Source organism: Belonocnema kinseyi, chromosome 8 (genome assembly GCF_010883055.1).
Source record: "Belonocnema kinseyi isolate 2016_QV_RU_SX_M_011 chromosome 8, B_treatae_v1, whole genome shotgun sequence".
NCBI classification, from domain to species: domain Eukaryota; kingdom Metazoa; phylum Arthropoda; class Insecta; order Hymenoptera; family Cynipidae; genus Belonocnema; species Belonocnema kinseyi.
This window is the reverse complement of record NC_046664.1, coordinates 80,101,145-80,116,330: the sequence shown is the minus strand read 5'-3', so window position 1 is coordinate 80,116,330 and position 15,186 is coordinate 80,101,145. Positions and strand designations below refer to the sequence as shown.

General features: G+C 29.0%; 1 protein-coding gene across 1 annotated transcript in view; it reads left to right on the top strand.

Moving 5' to 3' along the window:
* The window catches only part of LOC117178146 (lysosomal alpha-mannosidase-like), a 27,187-nt gene that overhangs the window by 5,648 nt on the left and 6,353 nt on the right, over positions 1-15,186 (top strand). Inside the window, exons 3-12 of the mRNA XM_033369407.1 lie at positions 593-674; positions 1,044-1,229; positions 5,641-5,846; positions 6,912-7,048; positions 7,263-7,396; positions 9,703-9,916; positions 10,125-10,318; positions 12,017-12,222; positions 12,303-12,490; positions 14,576-14,792. Coding sequence (XP_033225298.1) covers positions 593-674; positions 1,044-1,229; positions 5,641-5,846; positions 6,912-7,048; positions 7,263-7,396; positions 9,703-9,916; positions 10,125-10,318; positions 12,017-12,222; positions 12,303-12,490; positions 14,576-14,792 — 1,764 coding nt within the window. The remainder of the gene's footprint in view (positions 1-592; positions 675-1,043; positions 1,230-5,640; positions 5,847-6,911; positions 7,049-7,262; positions 7,397-9,702; positions 9,917-10,124; positions 10,319-12,016; positions 12,223-12,302; positions 12,491-14,575; positions 14,793-15,186) is intronic.

Sequence of the window (15,186 nt, the reverse complement as noted above, 5' to 3'; positions counted from 1 at the left end):
ATTATTTAAAGAGAATATTTTTAAAAATAGAAATAAATTATTAAAACAATTATTTTTATTATCTTAAATTAACTATTATCTTAATCTAGCTGGAAAGTGGACGCAAACTGAAAATTGTCAGAAAATTGGAACTTTCTGGCATTATTTTAATAAAATATTCCTTTAAATAACAAATTGTTTAAAAATTTATTTAATAAAAAAGAATTTAAAAAATTCGCAACTCTCAGTGTTTTTTAAAAATCGCTAATATTATTTTTTTGTATAATCTACATAATGTACCTCATTTTTAGTATCTTTGTTATGAAATCTCATTATTATGTTCAATAAACTAAAATAAGCTTCTCATGCTCAACATATATTTTAGGATAGTTTACAAAGCTTTCAAAAATTATTTTCAATTTTTCAGGAATATAAAAATTACATTGTCGACTAGAAAATAATCATTCAATTGAATTTGAAAAAAGTTAATTTTGTCGATTTTTTCAAAGCTGAGAGTGAGGAATTTCTTAACTTGTTATAACCCATTAGTTTATTTTTTATTTAAATTTTTTCAGCATACTCTAGTTTAAATTATATCACGTATTTTTGACAGGTCGAAATAATATACACAGAGCAGGTGTTCATTATATCCTTAACTCGGTAATACAATCTTTGCAAGAAAATCCAGATAGGAGGTAATATATTTAATATTTTTCATTAAAAATAGCATAAATACACTCCAAGTCGCATATAATAACATTCTCGAGGGTTAACTTGCACTGGCCTTACTCCTAAATCGGTCAACTTGAAAGGTAAACAATCCGGGCCGCCTGAACCGTTTTCATTTAGAATGCATAATATTGCGCAATAGCCTCAGCTGAGTACTCGCGCACTACGGCCCTCTCGTGACAGTTTAAGGCGAGAGCCGCAATCGTCAGTTCTAGGGATTGCAAAACCGGACTGGCTTCTATGGGACCTGGAGTGTAATAATTTTTTAAATCATAAGAGATTATTATTCAAATAATTTAAAAATATTGTATAATGCTTTTGAATTTTATAAACAGATTCATTTACGTCGAATCGGCATTTCTCTTTAAGTGGTGGGAAAAACAGAATGAAAAAATAAAGGCAACTGTTCGATCCCTAATTAATGAAGGAAGACTCGAAATAATTGGTGGGGGATGGAGCATGAACGATGAAGCAGTCACCCACTATCAGTCTATAATTGATCAATTTTCCTGGGGTTTTAGGTAATTATAAAAACACTTAACTTATTAAAGAAACATTGCATGATTTTGGCAAATATTAATAATAATATAGTAATAATACTTTTGAAATAATTTCAAGATTATAAATATTATTTTACATAGATTTATATATACAAATATTATATGTATATTTATAGATTTGTATTGTATTTTTGATATATTTTAGATTATTTACACTTTCATTTAAAAATGTAAAAAAATTTCTGTTAACAAAATTATTTTGAACAAAAGAGATCAAGTTTCAACATAAATGTGAATCTGCGACACAAACAAAAATTAATTTTTAACAAACTAGTTTTACGTTTAAGCAAGTGACGAAATTTTGAAAAGAAAAATTTTAGACCCATTTTTTAAAATTAAAAGTCGAATTTGGAAGAAAAGAGTCAAATTTTCCGCCAAGAAACATTTTTCAGTCAAGACAGAAAAAAAATGTCAACCAAATTGTGATATTTTCAAGCCACAAAGGCAAATTTTCTATAAGACGGTTAAATGTCTAACCCTAGAGTATACATTTTTAACAAAAAATTTAATTTTTAACGAAATGGTTGATTTTTCAAAAAAAAAATTATTACTCTATCCAAAAAGTTGATGTTTTAATGAAACAGTTGAATTTTCAACTGAAAAGTTTTCATTTTGTCAACAATAAATGCAGTAGTTAAATTTGTTGCTAAACAATTTTTGTCAACATAATAGCTACATTTTCAACCAAAACCATGGAATTGCAATTTAAATGAATAGCCTTAAACAAAAAATAATTAATAAAGTTGATCGGATTTCAAAAAACCTGTGAAATTTTTAACCAATAATATTTTTTCAGTCAATAAAGAAAAAAAAAACAATTCGTTCAAAAGGATGAATCTTTAACTTTATTATATTTATTTTTTACGAATTATTAAATTTAAAAAAAAAAGTTAATATTTCCTCCAAAAAGACGAGTTTTTAATAAAACAGTTGAATTTTTAACTAGAAAGGATTTTATTCGATCAAAGTTATTCAATTTGTAAAAATAAAGTCTTAAACAAAAAACAAAAAAACAAAAAAGAAGAAGAAGAAAAAAATTACATTTCACTGCAAAATGTTACAATTGATCTTAAAAAAAAGTTAAATTTTCAATTTAAAAATTTGAATTCAGTCAAAAAATTTCATTTTTTAAGAAAATGTTAACATTTTTCCAAATAGTTAAACTTTGAGCCTTATAATGAAAATTTTGTAACCTGAAATGCACTTCTTTATATTTTCATAAATTATTTTTCAATCTATAGCTGAAAAAAATGTATTCAAAACATTAAATTGTCAATTTGATTATTTTTAGTCTTAAAAAAGCAGCTGTATTTTCAACCAGATTGTTTTATTTGTTATTTAACAGTTATATTTTTAACAAAAATAGGAATTTACAACCAAAAAAACTAATTTTTCACAAAGAAAAATGAATTTTCAATAAATTACATCAATTTGCAACCAAATAGTTGAATTTTATAAAAAATACTTACGATCTTATCTAAAAAGACTAATTTGTAAGAAGACAGTGAAATTTGCAATAAAAATTAATTATGAATTTTGAACTCAAATAAAGAATCTTCCATCAGAGGAAAATAAAAATATAAAAAAGTCATTCAAAAGTTTGAATATTCATTTTAATTATTTTTATTTTTTACAAAAAAGTTGAATTTTCAAACGAAAAATTAGAATATTTTGTATAAAAACTAATTTTCAACCATAAAGATGAATTTTTAACAGAATACATAAATTAACAATTAAATAATTAAAGTTCACAAAAAAGTTAACATCTCATCCAAAAAGATTTATTCTTAACAAAACTATAAAAAATTTTATTGTAAGCGATAAAATTTTAATTCCAATAAAGAATCTTCAATCAGAAAAAAACTGAAGCAAATTCTTTCAAAAGACTGAATCTTCAATTTTACTATTTTTATTTTCTACGAAATAGTGGAATTTCAAACCAAAAAATCAAAATATTTAGCATAAAAGATTATTCTTAACTATATACTTGCATTTTTAACCAAATAATTGTATTTTCAACTAAAAATATGAATTTCCCATCAAGAAGATTTTTTTTAACTACAGAAGATGAATTTTTAACAACAAACATAAATTTTTTCTAAATAGTTAAATTTTATTAAAAATAGTTGATGTCATCCAAAAAGACTAATGTTTGACAAAAAAGGGAAATTTCTAGTAAATTTGAGTAAAAACGATGAACTGCTAATTCAAATAAAAAATAAGTAAGTGGGACAAAATAGCTTTGTTGATCATGCAAATTCAGCTTATATACACATGTAAATGTTATTTCAAGAACGTGATGCGTCAGGCTTAAGATTGTATTTTTAAGTCTTAAATTTGTCAGAAACTATTTCAAAGATATGAAAATACCGTCACATGGTACATATTTTCATAACAATGGCTTTTCGTTTTATATATTTACTCAATGTAAGAGAATATCTCACTTTTTGTTTGAATAGTTTAAACAAAAAAATTATCCTTTGTTTTAAGATTAAAATTGTATAATATTGGAGGTCTGAATTTCTCATTTAATTCAAAATTGATAAACCGATATTTGGAAATTATAAAATAATAATAATTTTTTAATAACTTCAAATTTATAGAGTTTAAAAATCTTCAGATTTTAAAATTATTAATTTAAAAGGGAGAGTACCCATTGGGCACAAAATTTGTCGACGTTTTTACGACATCGTTACGACATAGGATGTCGTAAAGTTGTCGTAAAGATGTCGTAACGATGTCGTAAATACGTCGCCAAATTTTGTGCCTACTGGGTATAATTTTCCCAAAAAGACGGAATCCCGAATGTCTTCTTAGATACCAAAAATATAATGATTGAAATAGAAAATTAAAAAAAAACAAGAAATTTTCCAAAATTTAAAATTACCGAGCATAAATAAAACTACAAAGAATATTTAGTAACGAAATGGAAATGTGCCAAGAGTTTGAGTATTTTCTATCTGTTAGAATTACATTTTTTAATTTTATATATGATAATTAAAATTTCGGTTTACATTTTATTTCTTTTCTATATAATTTGAAATTTAGAAGCTTTCTAAATTTACAAAAAAAGAATCTTTAATTTGTTGGTCGACTAATTTTTGACAGGTGTTAAAACAAGCACAAAATTTAAAAAAAATCTTAAAATTCCTGGTCGAATTTTAAAAGATTTTCAAACAATGACATTTGAAATTATTTCATAACAATTAAAAAACATTCTATAAAAAACTTTTTCAATTTTGCAAAATTATAAATACCCAGAAAAAATTCGAGTAAATTTTCTTAAGATTGATTAAATCAGATTTCAAAATATTGGAAATAATTTCCTAAAATTTTTAAAACGGATGTAAAATTTAAAAAAAATGTTTCAATTTGACACAATTACAACATTTAAAAAATCTAACAAATTCAAGAAATATTTAAAAGATTTCCCAGTGGGCACAAAATTTCCCGACATCTTTAAAACATAGGACATAGGATGCCGTAAAGTTGTCGTAACGATGTCGCAAAGACGTCGTAAACACGTCGCTAAATTTTGTGCCCACCGGGTTAAAAAGATTAAGAAATAACTTTGAACAACTAAATAAATTAACTAGAAATATCGAAAAAGAGGTGTGAAAGATTTTGAGGTTCAGTGAGCCAAGCGCCGCTTTTAATCTCATGTTAAACTTTAATGAAATTATACTTTTTTAACAATAACACAGGCCGACAAAAATGACATATTTTTTGTACCCAAAGACCGAATCATGTGACCCCGAAGGATTTTAGTACCCTTAAATCTAATCCGTTATCCAAATCTTTCCTATACGTTAGGTTTTTAAGATATCCTAACCTAAACGTGCAAAAATGGCTATTTTAGCTATATGTAAGAAAAAATAACATCATGAGCAATTTCTTTATCCAAGAACTGATAACGCCATCGTTTAGTACTTCTTTCACATTTCATTTAGATATTTAATAACCTCGGACTTATTTTGCTTCCCTGAGATATCGCACATTATCCATTTCAGATCTACAATGAAAACAAGCAAAAAGGCGAAAAAGGCGAATAAATGGTTAGCGTGTCATATTTCGAAAAATAAAAATCGGTTTAAGGTGATTAAAATGTAAATAGAAGGTAAAAAGAAGTACTAAACTATGGCGTTAACAGTTAAAAAAAAATTCCTGATGATATATTTCCTCAAATATGGCTGAATATAGCCTTTTTGCACTTTTAGGTTAGGATATCTCAAAAACCTGACATATATAAAGAATTTGTATAACGGATTCGGACTAAGGATCCTAAAATCCTTCGGGGTCACATGGTCCAATCTTTGGGTAAACTTTTTGTCGGCCTGTGTAATTTATGAACCAACAAAAATATCTCAATCAGGAGATTGAATGACACGTTTGGAAAATGCGCGAGGCCGAAAATTGGATGGCAAATTGATCCCTTCGGACACTCAAGAGAACAGGCATCAATTTTTGGCCAAATGGGGTTCGATGGTCTACTTTTTGCTCGACTTGATTATCAAGATAGAATAAAACGATTGCGTTCTAAAACGGCAGAATTTATCTGGAAGGGTAGTCCTAGTTTGGGTAGGTAATCTAACATAGAGATAAATAATAAAAAAAAGAAAATTATAATTAAAAATAACCTATCAGGATATTTAGAAGAGAGGGCTTAAGGCGGTATCAGGGTAGCGTGTGATGCCTGACGGCTCAGCTGACCCTTCCTATCGCAATGCGCTCGAGCTCGAGTTCGAGCTCATTGCCCAGAGGGGTGAAGTGATGCACAATCGGAGACCGGTTAGAACCGAAAATTATGTTGCTTTTCTGCGTTTCAATTACATCTCGATTTAAACTTGCCAACACTAAAACTTCGTATGCAATTTTATATCACATTTTTGGATAACTTAATAATGTATGGATACGTATTTGAAACAAGAAAAAGAAATTCCCCAAACATGAGAAAAATTGTGTTCACAACCAATTTTTTTGAACGGCGTTCTTGTACACCTATGTCATACGGATTAATCTAAAAATCAATAACCCCTTTCTCAAATTATTCCTTTCCTTACCGAGTTAGTCATGCCTACCCCGAAAGGAAAATGGTTTAATGGTGTAATAATACAAATAAAGCACGCTAGTTAACCTCTTCCCTATTAAAAACAAAATTTAAAATTGCATACTTCCTTGAAAAGTGAATTAGGTGAATAGGAATAAAGTTTATTAGATAACGTAAAACAGTAGTCTTCGGTTGAGCACCACAACGTCCCGCCGAGCTCTGAGCTCGAGCTCGAGCTTGAGCAACTTACAGCGGGAAGTGTCAGTTGATTTGCTAAATATCATACGGTACCCTGACGCAGTCTTAAGTCGAAAAAAGATTCTTTGAACCAAAGAAATATATTCATTGGCTCTCATTACATTCAATGTAATGAAAATGCATACATCAAATTTTAATTAGTGTAAATTATCAATTAGGAAAAATGTACTGGTCAGTAGAAATTATTCAAAATTAGTATTAATTAATTAGTAATTAGTGTAACTCAGTAAATTTTAATTTAGTTTTAATTTTTCTCAGTATGATTTTTTACAAAAAAAAATTAATTTTAGTCTCCTTTCAAATATAGAATTAACGAAAATATCTTGGTTTTTTTTTAGGTAAAAGTTCTAACTTATTCACCTCAGTTCTCTACAACCATTACAGTGCACCAGATGGTTTTTGTTTTGATATTCGTTGTCAAGATGAACCTTTGATTGATGATCCCGAGAGTCCAGATTACAACATTGCTCAAAGAGTCAGCATAAAAGTTGCTATTCTTTTAATTTTTAATTTAAAAATTTTTAATTTAAAAATTTTTAATTTTAAATAAATAAGATAATTTTTAATTTATTAAACAATTATAGCCATTTTGAGTTCAAATATTTGAGTTTTGCGTGTATGTTTTAAATCGATAATTGTCAATAGTTATTTAGGTAAGCAAAAGACAATAACTCATTTTAATTTGTTAGGTGGAACAATTTTTGGCATTTGTCAACAACCAAGCAAAATTATACAGAACGAATAATGTTCTACTTACAATGGGAGACGATTTTCAGTACCATCTTGCTGACGCGTGGTTTACTAACTTGGATTTACTCATTAAGTATGAATTTTTTTTTCTCATATACAATTTGGTACAATTATTTATATGTGTTTGAAGAATATGATAATTTTTTTACATTCTCATCATTTATGATTGAGACAGTATTAGAATTGTCCAAAATTTTAAACCACAGTTTTTCAACGGATCTGTACGTTTCGAGACCCCCTGAATCCGAAAATCAAGTTTTTACGATGACGTCTGTCTGTCCGTCCGTCCGTAACCACGATAACTCTAAAAAAAATAAACGGATCAAATCCATCTTTGGCACACTTTTTTTGGGTCCTAAAAGAAAATACGACTTCATTAACCAGCCATTTTTAATAAAAATTCAAAAAGTGAGCGCATTTTGAAAATTTTTAAGACCACCTTTTTTCTGAATTTGAAAATTCTATGAACGGATATTTATAGTATGAAAAAGGACAAAAAATTTATTCCAATTACTTTTTTTGGTGAAAAGAAAAATCTCCGAGTTATAGCATTTTCAATTTTTTAAAAATCAATCGTTGTAAGATCCCCTGGGTAAAAAGAAAATAGTTTTTATATCTGTAGATGTCGTCGTTGTCGTTGTAGTCTATAAACACGGTAAAATTTGAAGAAATTATTCGATTAAATTTTCCTTTGTTGTCTCAAATTTTTTGAGGCTACTTTTTTAATATTTGAAAAATCGGTCGTCATCTATTTATAGTACACAAAGATACTAACAATTTATTTTTATTACTTTTTTTGATGAAATAAAGACTAACAATGTTATAGCATTTCCAAAATAAAAAATAAAAAAACCGAAAATGAACATTTGAAGCCAAACAAAGCGTGACATAAGAAAAAGTCACAAAATAAAAACGTTAGTTTTTTAAGGCCCTACAAGATTGTCTAAGCAACTTTTTAAAATTTGTCAACAGAAAATAAAAATGTAAAATTTTAATCGCACAGAAAAAGTAATGAAAAAGCTATAACTCTATAGTGTGGTTAAACAAAGCAGGATACGAAAAAAGATAGATTGACAATAATTGATTACCTGAAAAAGAAAAACAAAGTTTTCAGGAATTAATTTTTTGTAGGATAAGTTTTATTTTATTTTTTATTTCTCAAAAACAACATTGAAAATGAAAAAATGATATTTGCGCACAAGCGATACAAGCTACGAGAATAAGTGAAACCAAATTTATTCAACCACAAAAGATTAAAAAATTTCTTACGAATATTTTTTGATAGGAAGCGTGGTTTTTCTTTTAATCATGGAAACCAAAATAAAAATTTCAAAAAAATTATAAAAACATGTGACAGCTGAAAATAAAATTTATTGAAAAAAATGAAAGTAATCATGATAAATACAATTCTTACTTTATTTTGAAATATCTCTATATGCAATCCAAGGCAGAAGTACATAAAAAAATGTCTTATATTTGATATAAAAGTGTTAAGCATAATGCAGAAAATTTGAAATTTTGGGCAAAATCTACTGCGAAGCACGAGATACGTGATGAGAATGTGTTCGCTAAAGCTGAAAGAGCTTTAACAAAAGAGAGTTCACAATTGCGAAATAAAAATTGTCGATCCGTTGATCTTTAATTTTGAAAGGTCTCTGTACGAATGTGGGAAAAATGCAAAGACCGAGCGCCAAGTGCGATCTAAATAAAAACTCGAGCGCGAAGCGCGATAACCGAAAATCGCGCGCCCTAAGCGCGCTCAAACATGCGAGCCGCACGTGTTCTTCTAACTAAAATTATTTTCTAAGTTTTTTGTATGAAATGTCTTTAGTGACACATTGGACTAATAAAATTTTTTGTTAAAGCTCAAAGAACTTCTAGATTGCTTAATATTTACGACCTAAAAGCATGTCATAAAAAATACTAAAAAAAAAATTAATATCGATAAAAATTATACTAATATACTAATACTAATATTAAAAAATTAGTAATTAGTGTTAAATAGTCAATTTTTATTTAATTTTAATTAGTGGATGTAATTAGTGCGCGCATAGCGCACACAATGTTTGAGTTAAAAAAGGGTTTTTTGGAAGATCAATATTTTTTCAGGAGGATCATTAATATAAATTTAGAATTAACGCAAATATCTTGATTTTTTTCTCAGGTAAAAGTTCGAATGTATTTAACTCAGTTCTCCACAACCATTACATTGCACCAAATAAATTTCATAATTTATTTACCTATATAGAAATTTTCCTAAATTTTTAGAATAAAATATTGTTGATCTCATTGCAGTTCTCCAGAAGGAATCTTTATTCTAAAGAGTTACTCGAAATTTTATTTGAGACAAAAAATAATAATAATAATTTTTTTCATTAGATACACAAACCAGCGAAATGGGTCAACACATAATTTAATTTACTCAACTCCATCCTGTTATTTGAAAGCACTAAATGATGAAAATTTGTCATGGACAACAAAAAGTGACGATTTCTTTCCTTATGCGAGTGATTCTCATTCGTATTGGACTGGCTACTATGCTTCTCGTCCAACGATTAAATTCTACGAAAGAATGGGCAACAACTTTTTACAAGTGAGACTTATTTTTCTCACTTATGTAATTTTTAAAAATAATACATGATTTAAATTCTATGAACACATAATGATGTTCATTTTTACAGGGTTATTATTTATATTTAATGTTACTAAACTAGCTTTTATAAATCTTAGAAACGTGCCATTTATTTAAAAAAAAATTAATTAAAAAGAACTAGTTAACAAACTGAATCGTGTAATTTCAGGTTGTGAAGCAACTTTCAGTTTTAAATGATGTCCCAGATAATACAGAACTAGAAAAATTCCGAGAAGCCATGGGTATATTACAACATCACGATGCTGTTACAGGCACAGAAAAGCAACATGTTGCGGACGATTATGCTAGAATTTTGTCCAACAGCATGCACAACGGAGAAAAAATTAGCACCGATGCATTGAGGTTTTTATTATTACCTAATTTCTGGTTTTATTTGTTACATTTGTCGAATTTTATAATAGTATAAATAGTATCAATTGTTTATGAATGTTACAATGACTTATAAAATAATTTATAAAAAAATTCTTCTATTTACAAATAATTATAATTTCTGATGAATAGATACTAATTTTATTAATAATTTTTTTAAAGAAACGATCCTAAACGTTTGTTTTACAAAAATTGGGATACTTAAAGAAAACTACAACTTACCTCAGAAAAATATTTGTATAGAAATAAAGAAATCGTTTCATTAATATAACCTTTTTCATAAAAACAAATAAAACTGGAAAATGAAGAAAATTGTTTTAAAAATACAAATAATTTTTATCTGAATGAAAAAATAAAAAAATATTTTTCGGAGTATACCATAAAAAACATTTAGTGTTCTTTTCCTTATCTGAAATAATTTGAAAAATAGCATGGGCAATAGTCAAATAGTAAAATTAATATGCAGAATTCCTGAGAATAAAACCAAGAATCCAGCGACCAAATTTGGACAACAAAAAATAATGAAAAATCAAAAATTACATTTTCTGATCAAACTATGCAGGATGCGAAAAAAGATGTATCAACAAAAATTGTGATCCCAAAAAAGATCTAAGAATTCGTTAATAATGACTCCTTGATTGAACGCGTAATTTTTGTTTTATTCGGGAATAATAACATTGAAAATAAAAAAAGAGACCTTTTTGATAAATATTTATTCAAGCATTCCAAATGCAAAGAATAAAAATCCGAGCGCGAAGCGCAGCTGTGATTATGTTCAAGCGCGAAGCGCGAGGTAATCTATTATCGAGTGCGAAGCGCAAGATTCATCAGACGCGCGGCCTAGGTGCGCCCAAATTTGCCACAGCAAAAAAACATCTGTAAACAACAATAAGCAACAATGTTCGGCACTTATACAGCAGCCTTATCAAGGTAAACAAAAAAAGAGTACAAAATTTAAAATTAAAAAAAATTTTAAAAACCCAAGCAGACAGTAACAACACCAACACAACGATGCTCTCTTCCTGACACCCGAGAGTCAAATGAGGTTCGAAATAAAATCCTATTATAAACATCCAAATTTGATCATTGGATTCTTGGTTTTATTTTCAGCAATTCTGTACAATTATTTGAAATCTGTGAATTTTTTTATTAAAATAGTAATTTTAGACAAAAAGCACAATGTTATTTTTATCAACAAATTCTCAAAATTCGTTTAATTCTTTTAATAAACATTTTTTATTTGAACACGAAAATTTTGTTTCTAAATAAAATGATTCCCATAAAAGCTTGACGAATATAATTGTAAAGAGCTTTACAGGGAATCTAATGAACTTTTGTAAATTGAAATGGAATTAAAATTAAATAATTAAATATGACCTCTAATATTAAAGTTGAATTTTTATGCTTGAGTTTGCTCTTCTGATTTTTTGGCAGTAATTAATTGGTCTTTTTAACAATTTTATAAATTAAGTTAAAGATCAAGATATTCCAAATAAATATTACACTTAGAACGCCCTGGAAAGAAATTATTTTTAGATTTAATTTTTTAATTTATGATGTGAAGCGACCATAATTAATTAACAACCAACCAGATTTTAAACATTTCTCTTATATTTATTTTTAATCTTATAATATATTTTGCTTTAAAGGCTTCTTTTAAATTATTTCCAGAAATTGGTTGCCAGAAGATCAAAGTTCAAAACAGAAGGAATCACTTATATTTCACTCATGCCTACAATTAAATGTTAGTTCATGCGAGCACACAGAGATTAACAAGAAATTTGTTTTAACCGTGTACAATCCAACAAGTCACCCTCTTACAACCTACGTTCGACTTCCAGTCAAAGGAACATCATATCAAATTAAAAATTATCTAGGTGAAAATATAATGATCTTATTACTATACCTATATCATAATATAACCACTAATAATATCACATTGAAATTTCTTTTACAGGAACTGAACTAGTAACACAAATCGTCCCAGTGCCAGAAGCAGTGAAAAAGATTCCCGGTAGAAAAAGTTCTGCTTTATATGAGCTAGTATTTCTGGCACGAGAAATACCTGCTTTGGGTTATCAATCCTTTTATGTAAGCGAAACGAATTCAGAAAGCGAATTTCAATCTGCTGAACAAAAATTGAAAGTAAGTAAAACGTTTAATATATAGTTTACAACTTCGGGCGAAAGAGTAAATCCTAAGAAAAAACACTTCTCCGTAATCCTTTATAGATGAATCATAAATCTGATTTTGATTGAAGGTTTCTTTAAACCAGACCAAATGGATTACATGTTTTTTGGGTCGCTGGAACCGAATCTGAAACCTGTTTTGCCTCATCACGTCAGCGTTTTTTTCTAAGCTCAAAAAACGTCTTATAAACCTAACAATATCAACCCTTAAGCCATACAACCCGATACCTCAATAATCTTGAGACCGATAACCTATAACCCTAAAAGCCATAAACTGAACATTTTTAACCTCAAAACTCATAAATCTTAGATACCTATAAACTGAATACCATAACGCAACAACTCTTAAGTGAGTATCGCTAAATGTAGGTTATTACGATATAGGAAATCTTGACCTTATTGAATATTCGAATTTTAGTTTTGTAGACTCAAAGTTTATGCGAAATAATATTAAATAAAGCTCTTTGAGAATTGTGAGAGGCGAGGAGAATTACGTGATTCAAGCACCCCAGAGGGAACAGAAGCCTGCTGCGTTCACATCGTTGTTCCTAGTTATCGCTAAATGTAGGTTATTACGATGCAGGAAATCTTGACCTTATTGAATATTCGAATTTTAGTTTTGTAGACTGAAAGTTTATGCGAAATAATATTAAATGAAGCTCTTTTAGAATTGTGAGAGGCGAGGAGAATCACGTGATTCAAGCTCCCCAAATGGAACAGAAGCCTGCTGCGTCCACGTCGTTGTTCCTAGGTATCGTTAAATGTAGGTTATTACGATACTGGAAACCTGGACCGTATTGAGTATTTGAATTTTAGTCTTAGAGACCGAAAGTTTATGAGAAATAAGATTGAATAAAGATTTTTGAGAATTGTGAGAGGCGAGGGAACTCACGTAAATCAAGCACCTCAAAGGGAACAGAAGCCTGCTGCGTCCACGTCGTTGTTCCTAGGTATCGCTAAATGTAGGTTATTACGATGCAGGAAATCTTGACCTTATTGAATATTTGAATTTTAGGTTTAGAGACCTAAATTTTATGAGAAATAAGATAAAAGATTTGTATCAAACTTTCTGCAAAAGAAGAATTAAGTCTCGAGTATAAGTTTTTCTTGTAGCTTTCTGAGATTACAGGCTTTTGAAGAATCACTTCTAAGTATTTTTTTTGTTAAATTTATGGGATTATAAGAATATGCAGTTTCTGGGTTATAGGATTATGGACTTCTGGGGTTTTCAGGTATTAGTTTGTATGGAGTTATGGGAATGCGGAGTTATGAAATTGAATTCTACATTGCATAGTTATATTGAGACATGCAATCTTCTTAGGATATACTTCAGGGCTATGGAACTTATAACTTTTTAGGTTACAAAGTGGGGAACGTATGGAATTATAAAGACAAAACTCTCAGAGGTTAAGGTTTTAAATATCCGTGTATGTTTTTTTTTGCTGCATTTTAAGTTTTTTACTTTATTGGGATTTGAGACTTTTGAGTTTTGAAGTTATAAATGTTGAGGTTGTGGCTTTTAGAGTTATAGGTTATTGATCTCAAGGTTATTGAGCTATGAAGATATAGGGTTATATGGCTTAGGGTCCGTATCAAAGAGCCCAATCGTCAAAAATCCCGCCAATGAGAAATCGAGTACAGCTAAAGTGGCCTACCAATGAGAGCGCTCCTGAATTGGCTGTCGCACAGTAGGAGAAGCTGATTCTCTTGCTTTGCATAATCGATGTTCTCTCATTGGTGGGCCACTTTAGCCATACTTGGTTTCTCATTGTTGGGCTGTTTGACGTTTGGGCTCTTTGATACGGACCCATGGCTTAAGGATTGATAATGTTTGGTTCTATAGTTTAAAGATGTTTTTGAGGTTAAAAAAATGCTGTCGTGATCGGGGAAAACAGGTTTCATATTCGGTTTCAGCGACCCTAAAAACATATAATCCACTTGATCTGGTTTAAGGAACCCTTCGCCCATTTTTTTTAGTTCTGTATTATCAATATGATAAAAGTGTAAGAAATCATACACCCAATAGTGTTGATATTTTTAGACCTATGACATATATGTCGATACTACTGGAAAGGTCCTTATCCAGTCTAAACTGATTGAAAGCATCAAATTGAAACAATCCTTCCATTACTATGTGGGAGCTCAAGGTAATAACGAAGAACCTTTGAATCGTACTTCTGGTGCCTATATCTTTAGACCAAATAAAACTGCTGGAATTCAAGATTTTAGCTTAAGAGGAAATTTCAAAATAATTAGAGGTTCGTGCGATTTGAGTATTTTATTAGATTTCCCATTATATTGGAATTTTGATAATTATTATTTAGAAGATACTTTAACAGAGAAAACCCATTGGGTACAGCATTTGGCGACGTCTTTACGACATCGTTACGACAACTTTACGACATCCTATGTCCATGTCGTTTCGCTGTCTTTACGATGTAGTAAAGACATAGACAGATCATGCGACTTATTTACGATATCGTAAAGACAACTTAACGACATGGACATAGGATGTCGTAAAGTTAGCGGAAATATGTCGTAACGATGTCTTAAAGACGTCGCCAAACTTTGTGCCCACTGGGAACACAATTTAAAAAAATGTCATTAACTTTTGCTGGAGGTGACTTTAAGCGCATTCATAATCGCTCAAGT